Source organism: Dendronephthya gigantea, unplaced genomic scaffold (assembly GCF_004324835.1).
Source record: "Dendronephthya gigantea isolate DGI-Jeju-01 unplaced genomic scaffold, DenGig_1.0 000000F, whole genome shotgun sequence".
NCBI classification, from domain to species: Eukaryota; Metazoa; Cnidaria; class Anthozoa; order Malacalcyonacea; family Nephtheidae; genus Dendronephthya; species Dendronephthya gigantea.
The window spans coordinates 1,933,076-1,951,498 of NW_021163010.1; the positions used below are offsets into that span (position 1 = coordinate 1,933,076).

Here is an 18,423-nt window from a genome sequence, read left to right on the forward strand (position 1 = left end):
CGCAACATGTACAAACACACATGGATCGTACATGTGTTCTTGCAATACTGGCTACAGTGGAAATGGAACGACTTGTACAGGTCAGCAGGTCTTCCAATACTTTAAGTTTTGTAGATGTCACGTCATTAATCTCTCAATATAAGTCAGAAGAAGAATTTTTTTAAACTTGATAATCCGTGTGAGAAATAGCTCCATAGACTTTGATAAAAAGTCTTGCTGATGACGTAATTTGCGGACTAAGCATGTTTCTGATTGGTCAATGCATGCAGCTGGCCAATGCGCCTAGTTGGGCAAGCAGAAAAGGCTTTATCCGCAAAGATCATAAACATTACATTTTCTACCAGTAACGTCTTAAAACGTTAATTCCAATAATCCATATCTAGATTTTAATGAATGTCTGTTGGCACCATGTCACGACAAAGCGCATTGTTCCAACACTGATGGTTCGTTCTTTTGCACCTGTTATTCTGGCTATATTGGAAATGGTTTTGTATGTATTGGTGAGTAGATGAATTGTCATATTTACTGACTGTAACATGCATTCGCCATCAAATTATTCAAATTTAACCATAACATTACTTATAGAGATTATAAAAGGATGCCTTGACACATTTTTATATTGCGTATTTTTACACAATTTCCATGCACTTCTATAGTTATACTTGTTATCCAGTTTGCATTCCAATATGCTTTTGATTAAGATTTTTATTCTTACCATAATATATTTATGATAATATATTTACGATAATATATTTATTGTAATATACAGATATTAACGAATGTCTTGGTAATCCCTGCCACTCTTCGGCTTCATGTAGAAATACTCCTGGCAAATATATCTGTACTTGCAATCAAGGCTACCAGGGGAATAGAACCCACTGTGTCGGTAAGAATCCAAATTATCAATTTACACAATATTTTCACAATTTACAACCTCTCTGTGGCATATTTCTTAGATATTGACGAATGTTTGACGAACGCTTGTGGAGACAATTCGGCCTGCACAAACACCCCTGGAGGTTTCACATGTCATTGTGCTGCTGGTTACGCTCTCAGACCATCAGGATGTATTGGTAAGGAACACTAATAAGATTGTTGCATGGTGTCATTATTAGTTTATGAGGCATTGTGTAAAGTGAAGTCAATCGCAAAATATGGAGACTAATTTCATTTTAATCTCTTAAGTTTGGTCTGCATATATTACAACGCTGGTTAACAACATTTTACTGTTTTTCTCGTTATCCCCAGAACTACCAAGATCGTTTGCGACGTTTGACATGCATACATAATGCGCCCTTTCTTGTCCGTAGCTCGTGTCCATAGACATGTTTGTTGTATTATAGATATCAACGAGTGTGATTCAAATCCATGTGATAGTAATGCCGTGTGTGCCAATACAGAAGGCTCATTCAAATGTACCTGCAATACTGGTTATAATGGAACTGGACTTGTCTGCACAGGTATGCACCATTCTGTCCCTATAAATGAAATATCACTGAAATTGTTTATTCTTTCCGTTTTGGTATAAAACTCCAAAATTCTGATTTTCACATATTGTTCTTTGTAGACATTAATGAATGTCTTAACAGCCCATGTCATACGGACGGAAAATGCACAAACATACCTGGTTCGTTTAGATGTTCATGTAAAGATGGATTCAGCGGAAGTGGCTTCTTCTGTGGAGGTACTTTAGGAATTATGATAATTATAAGATAAGCATCCAGCTAGAAATGTTTCAGTAAGTGAATTAAATGTGCTGGTTTCGTCGTTTTAACAATTTTCTTTTAAGAAATTTATTAAAATATTTCATTTTCTTGCACACTCGAATTTTATTGAGCATTGCACAAATCTATAGGCCAGCTTTCGGGATGTCAAAAATTTTTTTAACTTTCTAACGAATTACGTCTGTTAAGATATCAATGAATGCTTGGATGATCCTTGTCATGCCATGGCTACTTGTACGAATACTGAAGGATCTTATACATGTGACTGTAATACCGGTTATGAAGGAAGTGGGGAGCTTTGTAGAGGTATATAAATAATCGCTGTCGATGTGATAAATTGACTACAATTAACTAAAAAACTTGCAGAACTTGGTGAAGTTAAAGTAAAAGTTTATTTTAGACATCAACGAATGTAACAGCAAACCATGTGATGCAAATTATGGAATATGTAACAACCAACCAGGATCGTTCACATGCCAGTGTAGAACGGGATTCTTTGGTGACGGAGTAACTTGCAATGGTAAAGAAACAAATCATTCGTTCATTTTATAATAGAAAATAAGTGATGCATGCATGTTAATCAAAACATAATCTCCACTAGTTACGATTAATACTGTTTTATGCATGAACATTGAAATATATGAACATCGAATCTATTTTGTGAAACAGATTGTAAGGATTTCTTAGATATTTCTTTGCTGTTTTTGTGTTCTATTAAATTTTGCGTATAAAAATATTCCTTTTGCAGACATTAACGAATGTATTGTCAACAAACCATGTCATGAACGAGCTGTGTGTAATAACACTGCTGGGTCATACTTCTGTACCTGTTCAACTGGATGGATTGGAAATGGTCTAAACTGCAGTGGTAAGTGCGGGAAAAACCTATGTATTACCTATGTATATACTGCCATTTTGAGACCTCTATACTGTATATTGTCCCATCTGTTGTAAAATAACGCTACCAGGATCTTTCTAAATTTTAATCTTAAATTTCCTTAGACATAAATGAATGTCTGGGTGGACCATGTCACGTGAGAGGAAACTGTACTAACACACCCGGATCTTACTTCTGTACGTGCGGCACGGGTTATACCATAAGAAATGGAAAGGAGTGTATTGGTATGTAATTTATCGAAGAGATGTTTCCAATTGAACTATTCGAATATGTTATTTTGTTAACTATGTTATTGTATCTGTTGCTGTTTGTTATCGTTGTGGACTGTTTTAGTTACTAATAATAAACCCGTATTTTATTTATACAGACATTGACGAATGCCTAAATAATCCTTGCAATATAAATGGAGAATGCAGTAATTTCCCAGGATCGTACAGCTGTAGTTGCCGACCAGGATATTCAGGAGATGGTTTCACTTGTGATGGTACTAGTCTTTTTTATCATGTGTGACCCATATTCTTGTTTTTATCATGTACCAGCAAAAATTTCTCCATTTTACCGTATTCGGTAATATTCTTGTCATTTTATTTAGATATTAACGAATGCGTAGTATCCAATCCATGTCACGATCAGGCAGACTGTACTAATAAGGTTGGAAGTTATGAATGCAAATGCAAGCCTGGTTTCTCTGGCGATGGTCTAATATGTACAGGCAAGCAACGACATATTTGATATCCCGACAACTAGTAATACGACCAGTGTCCTTGCACGGCTTCTTATTGCATTGCTGTCTTGTGTGAGCATCTCGACACGATATATTTTGTATCCTGTCCTGTTCTTTTTTATGCATGTTTCCTGTCCTTGATGTTTGAATCCATGACAGAAAACAAAGAAAGTTCAATTTCACTATGGCCTATGTTAAACGTCGCATTTTTGTCGCGTTGAATGCAATTCAAACAGTAGATGAGATGATAAACCTCAATAAGCTTCATTATCATCCATTATCTATTGTGCGAATTGCATTCAATCGACGTGACCAAAATACGACGTTTAACCCAGGAGCCGGTTGTTCGAAAGGCATTTAGCTTAAACGGTGGATAAGTTAAAAATGGAAAACAAAATCACCATTGAATTTATTCAACAACCGAACTGAAATATTTCGATGTAAATAGCTTGATTGTCAACGGAAGTACATATTAAATGCATAAGATGTAGGTCCAGTCACAATATCTATGAGAATATTTTTAAATTTTGGCTCATCCACCGTTTAAGCTAAATGCCTTTCCAACAACCGGCCCCAGGCCTATCAAATTTGAATTTTTTGTTTTCCTACGTTTAACACATTTCGTCCCTGCCGTATTTACCGCCAACCGCCACCCACCCGTGGAGCATCTTTGGATATGTACTCATTTCATCTCCACTACCTCCTTGTTATCTCATCCTATATGTCATTGTTACACAATCGTTATTTTGCACCACCTGCATATATTTGTCTTAGTAATAAAAACGCGTATTTTAACGCCTTTCGCCATTCATTGTTCTCAGATATTGACGAATGTTTGACTGTCAGCTGCCACGTGAACGCTAACTGCAATAATACCCCTGGCTCGTATTCATGTGGTTGCGAGCAAGGCTACAGCGGTGATGGTCTCACTTGTGTCAGTAAGTGATCGTTAACATCTTTTTCATATACAAGTGTGATATATTTAGTCAATGTCAAAGTGACGGGGATGGGTAATTGCTTCCAAGTCGAAGAGAGTACATACAATAGCCGATGGTAACAATCTTCACTAAACCATAACTAAACAGCATAATCGCACCAAACTATACTTGAGCTTTACCAACTATCTCAACTTTATTTCAAAATACCTTTAATGCACCAATGATATATCTAATCTTTGAATCTTGTTTTTCTTTTCAAGATATCAATGAATGCTTGCAAAATCCATGCCACCAACTTGCTAATTGCATCGATACTGAAGGATCTTTCCGCTGTAAATGTAGACCTGGTTACACAGGAGATGGTTTCAGCTGTGCCGGTACGTCCTTTTCTCTTTCGTTATACCGCGTTATACGCACAAAAGCAAATTGGCTATAAGGCTATTAAGAGGATGACGATTATTTAAACGTTTGGGACAGGTATTTACTGTAAAAAGTATTTTTGAAGGATTTAAAGCTGTTCCTTCAATTCTTTTTCAGTCTTCTGTCCCTCTCAGCTGTGTCATGTTGACGCTATTTGTGTGGGATCATACTCATGCGCATGTCGGAAAGGTTACACTGGTAATGGTGAGATCGCATGTGATGGTATGTACTCTTTTGTAAACTGTGAAAAACCAAAAAATGGTCCATTTCATTCATTAAGTAGATTCCATTGAGTGTCAACTCAAAATCAATGTATAGTAACCACGGTAAGTCCACAGGAAGTGTTGGCATTTGCACACTTCTGTTTCAGCATAGGCATCGAAACATAATCAAACATTCATCCTGGACCCCACGCAAATCATTGATTGAAATGAAGTCACATACTCTGAAATATTTATTTTATTGAGTATTTTTTTATTCTGTTACTACCTCTTTTTCGTCCTTCTTGTCATTCCAATGCTGTGATTGAATATAATGTGTCTCTTTCCCATAAATTCAATCAGTATATAATTATTTATTCAATATTATGTAGATATTGATGAATGCGTATCACAGACTGATGATTGCAGCACGAATGCTAACTGTCTTAACACTATTGGGTCATTCACGTGTCAGTGTAAGACAGGTTATTCTGGAGACGGAAGAACTTGCACAGGTAGGTTTTTCAGCGAAACAATGTTTACACTTAAATGCTGTTAAATATGTTGAATTCTGTGTGAAGATATCTGTTTACTATTATATTTCCGTAAAAACATTTGTATTTAATGGTCTTATTGAAAGAGGCAACAAAAGCAGTATGGAGGATATTTTCAGCATAATCCTGCAATAGATAGCAGGGGGAAAAAATTCAGCCCAAAATATGGGAAATAACGTTTTCAAGAGTCTACATCTTTAGGGGGAATTGTGTTGATAAGTGTTTTGACACATTTCGTGTTTGCATAGTCGCTGTGCAAATGAGAAAATATAAAAAACTGATGCCCTTCTTTCTTTCTATTTTTTCATAGATATTGATGAATGTCAGCTCGATTTAGACAATTGTCATTTGAATGCGACATGTACCAATACAGAAGGGTCATTCCTTTGTGCTTGTCGACCAGGTTTTACAGGAGACGGTCTTGTATGTGCAGGTATATACAAGTCATGGTTTTATCCAAGCCGATGAAAATAGAAATGTCAAACTAGGATATTTATTTTAAAGGCTTGCGTAAAAAGACTTCGGTGCATGAAATGTACATGAAGGACATTTTACAATTATCCAATTGCAAAAAGTCCCAATTGATGAAAAGTCTCAATTTAATATGTAGCTTAACTTGAAATAAAATTGAAATGTGATGTATGTATTTCACACAGATATTGACGAGTGCGCACAGGGTACTGAACTCTGTGATAGACAAAATGGACGTTGTTTCAATGTCAAGGGATCATACACTTGTACTTGCAACGATGGTTACCGTGGAGACGGAAGGACTTGTGTAGGTGAGTAGGCCTAAGATATGTTCATTAAACTGATGTTGTGATGGGAGAATATATATGATATCATGCAATTGCAAATGGTATAACAATACCAAGCACTTCGCAACATGTCAGTAGTGAGAGTGAATGTTAAAAATGTTTGCAATCATGGCAGGCAAAAGGTTCTTTTAAATTTTGGATTAATCGATATTTATTTAGACATTGACGAGTGTGCAGAACAAACAGACAATTGTGATGATAACGCTCAGTGTACAAACAATCCTGGTAGTTTCAACTGTTCTTGTAAACTTGGCTTTTATTGGAATGGAGTCGTTTGCGTTGGTAAGTGCACATACTACGAACCTATCATAAAGGACCATTATCTGTTCACCACATTAATAACCTCTGTTGTCATCGTTTTTTTTTCTCACTGTAAATCTCGCAGTGTTATGCTACACCAGAAAGGTGCAGGATAACACAAATTAAGTGTTATGCGGAATGCATTTGAGCAGAGGCGCTGGGCACATTCATTTTACCTTAGCAACCACACGAAGAGGAAACTCATATTTGCAAATACATGCGAACTTGCAAATCCACGGGAGAACGCATTTTCAATAATATTATGATTACGATATAATGATTACATTATGATTACGTAATGATAATTATGATTACATACGTAGATGATGGTATAAAAAAATGGTAAATGGTAGCAAAGGGAACGGGGCTGCCCTGTGTGGTTGCGGCGCCCCTGCGTTTGAGGGTAGCGCAACACTTAAAAAGTGTGGCTCTATACAATGTTACAGGGTTCCTGTAACATTCCTTGGCGTGCTGAAAAGGGAAAATATTCTACTTACACTAAATTTAGTGTGGTTTACTAATACCCACTTTTCAGAGCGTTACTAATTCAGTGTTTGGTCAGGGCCGCGTGCTCACTGAAAGTTAATTGAGGGCTGTTTAGAAATATTTGGCTGGGTCAAACACATAATTTCATGTAGGTCGTACTTCGAAATGCCCCCAGCGCTGCTGGGGAGGGGGTGAACTCTGGGAGATGCGAAGTGCGAAAGTGCCGGGAGATCAGGAAAATATCAGAATGAAAACGGCTGCAAACTAAAAATGTTTGTTGTTTTCTTTATTAAACCGAAGTTCTTGCTAAATTTAGGCCCCTAAAAGGCAATTTACAGGGTTCAAGTCTGGTTCACACTTGTCGTAATAATCTGCGATTCCTTTTGTGTAAGGTCACTAGTGTGCAAAATGCTTTGTCTATCGGAAAATCATACATCCCCGATTCTTAGGAGGTAGTGTGAACCAGGCCTTAATGACACTAACGACTAAATGCAAACAAGGCATTACGGGAGTAATACACCCCCTACACCTCGGCAGAAGGTACCGCCATGGGCCAGGTAAACTATGGTTTGTACTTCAAATGACAAATCTAAACGGTTGTTGAATGTTGATGTTTTATAAAGCGGTAATGATACACCAAGGAAAGGTTATGTTATGATCAGACTATATAATTGATGTAATTGCAACCTGATAGAATGTAGCTAAATTCACATGGCAAGACTCCATCGCAGGGAAATCTCGAACAGGTAAATATATTATATATACAGCGTTAAAAGGAAAATTTAAAACGCTTTATGAAGCTTGTTTCCACTTTAAACCATGTGTAATCATCACTGAACTAATTTTAGATTCACACTGATCACACTGTTGGCATATCTGACCTTGATAGACTGTAACCGTAATAATTATTCACTTTTACCCACCACTAACTTTGAAAACAAGAAAACTGTTCTGGTTTAGGAGTGGGGTAAGTTAGTTGGTCCTTTGCCTTTGGTCATTTTTGACAGACGTGCAAAAATGCGCTAATGTTACGATAGCTAAAATATATTTTTGTCTTTCACTTTGTTAAATTTGTGAAAATATTACTATAGTGACATTCTTATGAAAATCCCTGCAGTGAGACTGTCTACACTAAAACTCGCAATCCTCGATTCACATCCGTGCAAACGTTTCATTTTGATCCATTTCGACGGTTCATCTGTTTTATACCTGCAGACCAGATATTACTGAAGGTCAGAAATATGTTTCATAGTGAGACTGAAACTTTAAGTTTAACTAAGGGGAAACGCAAATCAGTATTTTCATTTTGTCTCGCGCAATAAACTCCATAACATCACAAATAGTTCGACTATAAAATCGGGATTCGGTAAAAAAAGCATGGGAACCGCTGACTCAAGAACGACTAAAATTCCCCCTTATGGCGTATGAAGAATTTAAAACAACAACAGCCAGCAGGAGTTAAATAATATTTTTTGCTGCCTTTATTCGTGACCATGAAGTAAAAAAATTATTCAAACCGGAGAACCTTTATTATAGGTACAATTACCGGACTTCCTTATGTACACTTTGGTTCAGCAAAAGTCTTTTCCCTGTTATGAAATGACAAAAGACTTGAAAGAATCAGTGAAGTACTAGCTGATAAGCATTACTGGTAAGCAACAATCATTTTATATTGCTATAGGAAGAGTTAATTCTAAACTGAATTCGCAGATTACGAATGCTTATTTTATCTAATAAAGTCAATGATGAATTTTATGTGCCCTGTTTATACCTCTAAATGTTTAATCGTTGATCAGTTGTGCATTCACTGTTCATCATGTCCTCGATATCCTCGATTAAATGCACGACATTTAACAGATACGATGAACTATAGCATGATTGGAAACTATGAAAGACCTTACTGAAAAATTGGTCTGACGTTCACTTGACAACAGACATCGTATTAAACCATCGTCATATTATACCCATATACCATATACCATAATATTGATCATATTTACAGTCGCTAAAGCTCAATTAAACTTTTAAAAATCCCATTGAACGTGTCAATGCATGTCGTTCGTTCTGGGCAGCTCTGTAAGACTATAGTCTCGCTTCATTTAAGCTGAAACTGAATGCAATTTTCGATCGAATTGCGTAGAGTTTCTATTAATTGTCTTCATTTATAGAAATCCAAGTCCCGCTGAATTTGAAGTTTGATAGATGTAACCAGTCAGTTAATCGGCTTGATCTAAACTGCAAGGAAGTTTAGGTACATGTTCCAAGGTATGACGTCAGATATTCGTGTTACAAAAGTCTTAAGGCTTTCCACTAGCTCAATTTTTTAATCCAACGAGATTTTTTGCTTGATTTTCCTTTCAATTATGTATATGGTCAATCGAATCCACAACTGTCGAATTTTTACAATTGAGAAGAAAATCAAATTGTAAAGTGTGACTGAAAAATTAAAGAATTCAGCCTAGTGGAAAACCATCTTAAGACAATGCCAATATGTCAAACAAACGCGCTGTTGATTCAGTTTCACTATGCGGGGTTAAATCAGTTTGGTTAGTTATGCCTCAGAGTTAGAAGGGACAAGACAACAGTTAACAGTTTCTCTTTGTTTTCAGGTAAAACAATGTCGCTAAGTACGTTTGTAATTCCTCTCTTGCTGCTTACAACTGCAGTTCAAACAGGAGTTTCATTCAATGTTGGTTACGTCACAATCCCATTGTTTGAAATGTTTTTTAAAAATCTTCCTCAAAATCCAGATGAAACCGCAGGTGAATTCAAAAGTGACGATAACCAGGAAGCCCTAACCGAGTTTTTCAATAAAGTCAGAGTTATTGATGCTTGGAAGGCAACTCCTCTAGATTTGGACATTTATATCCGGGATAAAGTAACAACTATTATCACGGATGCTCGAGTACAATTTGATCGGAAGACAATCGTCACTGCAAATCTCGTTGGATACAATTGTACACGTTACTGTTACAATGTAAGTGTTCCATTAATCCTGAACGTGACTGGGTGGACTGAGGATAGATTAAATGGTAAAGTTCCACCTACTGTTCGAATGGCAGATATTCATGAAGCTGTTGTGAAAGCTATTGAAGAAAGATTCTGCTGTAACATGACCCAAATTGCAATCGATTTAGGACTTGATCCAATTCTTGGCGTCAAGAAAACATCAGCTTATATCGATGTTTGGGAAAGATTTGTACCGCATGTTACCGAGAAAACAATTCAATGTAAGGCTGGCGCGTTGCAAGTAACTTCTTCGGAATTGGCTGAACTGCTACGTACAGATTTAGCAACACTTCGTAGTTATGATCTTAACCAGATGGATCTGAACTTTTTCCAAGCATATGAAGATCTTTTACGTCGAAAGAATTTGTTTGAAACTCAATCGATTGTCACCGGAGGGCTTTTCAACAACTGGGAAAGGAGTACCATGGCCCAGTTTGCTGACAGGGTTAGCAGCTTTTCCCTTCGTGATTTGGAAATATTATATCGATGGGAAGCGCCTCAGCTCTTTGCAATTGAAAATATCCCAATGTCAATTTTCCAGTCTGGTTGTACAACGGTACCATTAGTTGAACCTTTGTTCACCGTGTCGCAAACTCTGTTTGGTCATTCCACAAATCTACCAAACTGCAATGTCGCTTTTCTTTTATCAAGATCTTTTGACGAGGTCAACACGAAGTTTACAATTTCTTCATTGTCCGATCAAAACGTTTTAGAGATTTTTCGCACATCAAGTGGAAACCTGAAATGGTTTGATATCTACCAACTTCTTCAACTAAATATTGATGAGGGAATTTGGGTAGAGACGCCAACATTGACTCAAATTGCTTTGTTTCGTGGAATAGCTTTAAATAGTCTCACAGCACAAAATTCAATTCCAATGGCCATATCCAATATCAAAACTTTTAATACAACATCAACTCTTAATACTATCATGCGCACTAACTACAATTCGTTTTTAACGAGATTGCTCAATACATATGGTTACTCCTCGTCTGGTCTTGCTCTCAGCGCTGGTATTGCTGAGGCGCAACTTAATTCCTTGACAATTCAGGAAGCACATAATTTGATCATAAAGTCTATTAAAGCAAGATACCGAATAAATGATGTGGCCGCTCTCCTTGGCATTGCTCAAGTTGACACTCATGTTCTTATCAATCTTCCATCATTTGAATGGGAAAAAGTTGTGGCAGTAGCTATTCAAAATGCTTTCGCCCAATCTGCGGATGCATTCTCGGTAATGCTCAGTGCCGGGGGTGTTCAAATTTCTACCATCGAGGGAACTTTTCCAGCTATTCAAGTTACAGACGCGGTAACATATCATACAAATAGAACAACACCAACGGAACTGGCAAGTTGTCTAAATAAGCAACTGTTGGATATTTATGCTATGTCTTTTGCTGAATATCATCAATTGCACATCAACAACATCGTACCTTTACTTAGGGTCAAGTTGCTTTTCGAAGTGCAGAGAATGGAAACGCTGCTTAATTCTGGAGCACTTGATTTTGACAATGTCAAGTATAAGAATGTCACTGAAGTCATCACTCAATTGACAGGCATGACAATTGCAAATTTACAATGCCTCTACGGCTGGTCCAATGACTTTATAAACACAGATCTTGCTATAACGTTCCAGGAAGCAAATGAAACCCGCCTCTGCAACGATTTTCTTGCTCGAACTATGTTTAACATAATAACAATTATATCTCAAACTCCCAACAAAGTATGCCGTAAGTACTTTATGACTTTTAAACAAAATTTGTTACCATCACTGCATAAATGATATATAGCTGCGCTGGGCAATTTTTTACTTGACAAACGAATATTAATACGACTTTTTAAAATTTTTTCTCGATATTAGCTAAGTGGAATAAGATTCATTCCACAGACATGCCTTTGAAATTGGTACATATGCATGTTTGTTCATTTTCTACGAGGAAACATGCACATTATATATATTTTTTATATAATTTCACTAGTTAAATATGGAAAATATGAGGTTTTGGTTTTCGACACTGATGTCCATATAATAACTATCATTATCTTATTTCATTTTTCACTTTTTTTTCATATTTTTTTTCATGTATCTATTTTATCTAAAGTTCTATGTACTATTGGCCCGTGTGGAGAAAACACGATGTGCAGAGACGTTCCTGATTCATATGTGTGCACCTGCCTTTCTGGCTATATAGGCAACTCTAGTGGAGGTGGAAATTGTATAGGTGAGATATTTTTTTACTGTTGTGACTTTCAACTACTCAAGAATTTTTCAAGAAGAAATTTTAAAAAAGTGAGCATGTAAAATCTTCGCACTCACATTCACGCTCTTAGAAAGTATTATTTAAGGTCGGACTTTTGTCTACTAAACTTTTTTTTCAAGATAACCCTGAATGTTTATTGGACGCCGATGATTGTCATGACAACGCCACGTGTAGGGATGTACCCGGGTCGTTTGAATGTACTTGTAAAACGGGATTTGTTGGTGATGGAAGAAATTGCGCAGGTATACTATCTAGTTTTGTTTACGATTGACTAAGAATATATAGGATTGTTCAGGGGCCGTGGAAAATCGTTAAGTATTTCACGTTCAGCATTTACGGAGTGCTAACATAATTATGAATATTTTGCCTCCCATCCCATTTAACAATCTTCCGCGGCCCCAGGGATTGTTGCAGGTCTAGATCCTTTTCAATCGAAATGGTGAAAAAAATGCCAGCATATATTTCAAAGTAAATGGATTTTCACTTCGGTAGCGACTCAAAGAAAAGACATCGTTTATTGAACTTCGTTTCATCTTCGTTTTTCTCCTTCCAAGATAATAATAATAATTCGACAATTTTTATGGCGAAATTTGTTTTCTTTCTATTTATTTCATAGATATTAATGAATGCCAGCTCAATTTAGACAATTGTCACTTGAATGCGACATGTACCAATACAAAAGGGTCATTTCTTTGTGCTTGTCGACCAGGTTTTACAGGAGACGGTCTTGTATGTACAGGTATGTATGAGTCATGGTTTTAGCCAGGCAAAATAGAAATATCGAACTAGGATATTTATTTTGAAGGTTTGCGTAAAAAGACTTTGGTGCATGAAATGTATATGAAGCGCGTTTTACAAATATGAATTTTTTTTAGTTAATCCCATCTTTATAGTCTAACTAATTGGCTTGCTTAGCGCTTATGTACACCACAGCCAAAAAGTCGCGAATGATTAAAAGTCTCAATTCAATAGTTTAACTTAAAAAAAAGGAAATAAAATTGAAATGTAATGTATGTATTTCACACAGACATTGACGAATGCGCACTGGGTATTGATCTCTGTGATAGACAAAATGGACGTTGTTTCAATGTCAAGGGATCGTACACTTGTACTTGCAATGACGGTTACCGCGGAGACGGAAGGACTTGTGTAGGTGAGTAAGATGAGTAAGATACAGTCAATAAACTGATGTCGTGATGTGGAAGAATCAATAAGATATAAAAGTTGTATAACAATACCAAACACTTCGCAACATATCAGCAGTGATTGTGAGAGTGAATGTTAAAAATTGTGGGTTGATTGATATTTTTTAGACATTGACGAGTGTGCAGAACAAACAGACAAATGTGACGCTAATGCTCAGTGTACAAACAATCCTGGTAATTTTAGCTGTGCTTGTAAACTTGGCTTTTATTGGTATGGAGTCGTTTGCGCTGGTAAGTGCAGCTAAATTGTCGGAAAAAAATATTTAGTCGATGGGTCACCGATATTTCTTCGCATACTACGAACCTATCATAAAGGACTATATTTGTTCACCCCATTAATAAGCCAATAATGTTGTCATCGTTCTTTTTTTCTCACTGTAAATCTCGCAGTGTTATGCTACACCAAAAAGATGCAGGATAACACAAATTAAGTGTTATGCGGAATACCATTTGAGGGTAGCGCAACACTTAAAAAGTGTAGCTCTATCGTGCTAAAGGGTTCCTGTAACATTTCCTTGGCGTGCTGAATTAAAAGAAAAACTTCTGACACTAAAATTTAGTGTGGTGTACTATTACCTACTTTTCAGAGCGTTAAGTCAGGGTCGTGCCCATTGAAAGTAATTGGGGGCTGTTTAGAAATATTTGACCTCTCAACAATATAACGACTTTGGACTCCGAATTTATGGGTCAAACACATAATTTCATGCGGGTCGTACTTCGAAATGCCCCCAACATTGCTGGGGGTGAACTCTGGAAAATGTGAAGTGTGAACGCGCCGGGCTGGGAGCTCAGGAAAACATCAGAAAGAAAACGGTTGCAAACTAAAAATGTTTGTTGTTTTCTTTATTAAACCGAAGTTCCTGCTAAATCCGGGTCCCCAAAAGGCATTCGTTTAAGCCTGGTTGCCATTGGACGTAATTGTCGTGAACAAGTTATCCTCATCGATGAGAAATAGTCCGAATGTAGCAAAATTACTTGTCGTAATAATCTGCGATTCCCTTGTCTAAGGTCACTAGTGTGCAAAATGATTAATGGAAGACAAACCAGTTTCGCTTAATTGTTTAACGGCTAGCAAATTTTTAAAAGAATATGTCTGGCTAAAATAATGGAGATCAATGGTGCAAAATACAATATGCCAACACAAAGCTAAATTCTTCGACCCATCGAAGACCACAGTTTGGTAATCGAAATAAAAGTTGTCGTTGAGAAATAAGAGTTTAGTCAGAGAACGTCTGTTTGATTCTAACAAATCTAAATGTCCCAAATGGGTTCATTCATATAGATAAGAATTATGCGCAACCATGCAAGATCAAGCAAGCAATCATCAGCCAACATTTTCGGTAGTATGATGCATATTTTCGATACTGATAGAAATTACACACAATGGTAAACTGATTTTACGATGATGCATGCAAATCGCTGACTTGTTTTGTGAATCAACCCTGTATATACAACATTATAATTACAACAACCAATACTTGATACTTATGAAACCTATGCATGAGATATATATTTGACACTTATGAGACAGAAAACTAGATTATCAATTATCTCGGGCATTGAAGGGATAACATGGGGAGTTTCGGAGAAAAAATTATGCTATTCACTCACAAACCTTACCCTACTACAGATTTTCACGGCCGTGAGAGATGCACCAACGGTTAACTGTGGTAAGACCAGTTCTTGTGTTCAAATGGTTTATTTAGCTTCTGTTCCTCTAAAATTATAAATTCTGCGTTTCCAATTGCCTACCAACCTAGCTCGTACCCAGGGTTTTTCTGCAACAAACACCGCCCCTTTGGTCCCCTAAAGTCCCTTATACTTTCATTGAGTCTGAATTACAATAGATTTCTGATAGTTTCATATTTTTATTTTAGATGCTGATATTGAGGAGTGTTTCAAACAACCTCCTTGCACTTTGATGCCAAAATGTCACTCCGTCTCCTACATATATGCAGTAGCTCATACATATGTCGGGAATGCAGTAGTGTGCGCTGTTAATCCCAGCAACACTTGAGTATTTATTATAATTGTGGTGAAATGTTTTAAATTTTAAATACCACAGATAAAGATGAATTTGCTGGGCAATCATTATGGCATTCTGATGCTACGTGTCAAAATACGATTGGTTATCTTGGTAAGCAGTAATCGTGATTGTTGCTTGCTTCCTTTATCGAAGAATGCCATCACAGCACAAAGATTCGTTTGAATGACTCTTGTTGGCTTAGCCTTGAAAATATAAACGTCTGCATGGGGTAAAAACCTGGTCTTATTTCTAGAGACTATTGTTAGACTCGTGTTCACGGTAGAACGTAGAAATAACCTAATAAGCTTGCCTAAATTTGACTCCCCCGCTGAGTACGAAAATTCCAATATTCGTCAATTATTTAGTGCATAAGAATGTCTTGTCTTTGTTGCATGTCCCATTTATTTTTAACAGAGATGATTGATATTTCTGTATTATCAACATTTGTATATCGAGTATAGCAAAAAATTCTCGAGCACAGTAAAAGTTAAGGCCCGTTTACATGCAATTTTATTTTATATGCGATTTTTTTTGTTTGATAGATGTGAACGAGTGATTTAGTTACTGATGTTTAAATAAGAGTTTTTATATACATCAGAGCATTCGTAACTAATCACTCATTCACATACGTCAAAAGAAGAAAATCGTACATAAAATGCCCCCCAAAATTGCAATTATAAACGAGCTTTAACAAAATACCGAGGCCTATAAGTAAGTTTGCCTCATGCAGAGACCTTATTAATAGTAAGTAATTAGCCTAACTTAACTAAGCGTTAGTTTACAAGTATTTAGGTGACTATAAAGCAACATGCATGCAGGTATAATGAAAACTATCCGCGCATGCTTGATAACATTAGAAATACAATCATAGTAAAATAGAGTAAAAACGCTAGAACGAATCGTTAAACGATCATTAATACGCTCTAAAGGATTGAAAGCAGCAGGTGTAAATGAAACAACGCATTGTTTTGCTGTCTTTATTCATGATGTGGAAAATTTTATTCAGATATCGAAGTCGATCATTTACCTAGTTTCGATCTTTCGTTTTGGGCCTTTGGCAACAGTCTTTTGATTACGAAACACAGAGACAGCATGCTCATTATTGTTGTAGAGACTGATCTTGAACTACTGCAGGTGAGTCATCTGCTCATATTGCGGCAAAAGCAAATCATTTACAGATTACCATTGCTTTGTTTATTGGCTGACAAATTAGGTAAAAATGAAGTATGCCATGTTTATATTATTATGGCCTTGTTGATTGGTCTTTATTTGTTAATGGCCAGTGGGCCCAATACTTGACTTTTTGTGTCGAATTGAATGCAAATATACGAGTCGTTCTGAAGTTTCATTCGCATTCACGACAACTTGAAGTGTACTTTCTTTATTTACGGAAGATCGATGACACATGCATAGCTGTTAAAAAAGTCTTTTACAGACATTATAATGCTACAGGAGCGCGCTACACTTTTCTTTTACTTTACACTTTTTACAGAATTTCTTTTTACAGGGGTAACTGATGTATAGCACACCATTTCTAGAAAACTAAAGTATGCATAAATTAATCGATAATTTATATAGTATTTAGAGTAATAATTCTATGTTCAGTAAATCCTAAAAGCACGATTTAAACCTTGAGATTAACTTTTAGGGTCAGGATTAGATCTTAGTTTGGCTGTTGATTAGGGTTAACCCTAGACCTATATCTATAACCGCTATATATATCCTGACATAATCTCAAGTATTCAATTCAACTTATACAAATATATATCTTTTGAAAAAAGGCGGTTTTTTTGAGTTTCAAAAATCAAGTATTATGGCATTATTTTATACTTTGCCGCTAGTAACTTGTTTTTTGCTAAGACAAATACCGCAAGTCGCAACAAAAAAATTGGGCTCACTAGAGCAGATAGGTGATTTTGCAGTAACACCTTAAAATCCCTAATCAGGTTGTTAAACGCCTGAAACAGTGAAGTAGCGACCTTAATGTTTTTTATACTAAGTTCAATTTTATACTATATTGTTTCAGAAATGATATTGCTCTCCGCACTTCTATTGTTGAGCGTTTTGGGAAATGTCTATGGGAGTTTTCGTATCCCTATTCTCAGTGCACCCTTAAATTCCTTTCCTGCACCAACTTTAAACAATTTTAAAGCTTTTAACCAAGAATATTTTGATAAAGTGACAACCTATGATGTTTGGCAGACACCAAGGAGCTTTGGAAAGGAGAGAAGTCCATTCAATGTTATTGTGGACTCTACTCTTAATACCATAATTCTGGACGCTTACGTACTGCTTGACCGAGGTCAACTCACAATTGAGATGCTCGAGATAAAACAGATATATATTTGCACGGTTTGTTATTCGTTGAAAAATGAAGATCTCGCAAATTACACTGATCTTACCCTGACAGACTTAACAAATTTAGGGGGCAAGACAATGAGACAAATTCATGCATTTGCTGTTGAAGCAATAGAGAAGAAATTTCGTTTCAACATGACAGTCTTGGAACAAATGCTGAATCTTTCGTCTTTAAGGGTGATCAATGATCAATGGCCTTTATTTGTACCACATATCGTTTCTGCAGCTATAAAATGCCGTGCTGATCAACTTGGTGTAACTGTCTCTGAACTGGCGGAACTTTTAAACACAAATAATGAAACATTGTACGGCTATAACATGAATCAACTCGATGACATATTTTTCCCGGCGTTTGACGACTTGGTTGCTCGTAAGAATCTGTTTGAAAATCAAACGTTCTCCGCTTAGCTAAGGAATGACGGTTGCTGAATGGCAATCTAAGACTATGGCGTACTATGCAAATACTATAAGCAAGTTCTCAGTACGTCATCTTGAGATATTA

At 36.4% G+C, this 18,423-nt stretch overlaps 1 protein-coding gene across 1 annotated transcript; it reads left to right on the forward strand.

Annotated features, from left to right (window-relative positions):
- Positions 1-242: 242 nt before the first annotated feature.
- On the forward strand, positions 243-4,720 carry LOC114518734 (latent-transforming growth factor beta-binding protein 4-like). Its single transcript, XM_028538735.1, has 13 exons — positions 243-255; positions 384-500; positions 957-1,073; positions 1,344-1,460; positions 1,568-1,684; positions 1,914-2,030; positions 2,125-2,244; positions 2,473-2,592; positions 2,727-2,846; positions 2,990-3,106; positions 3,215-3,334; positions 4,168-4,284; positions 4,545-4,720. The coding sequence occupies exons 1-13, from the start codon at positions 243-245 to the stop codon at positions 4,718-4,720; spliced, it is 1,488 nt and encodes a 495-aa protein (XP_028394536.1).
- Positions 4,721-18,423: the final 13,703 nt, after the last annotated feature.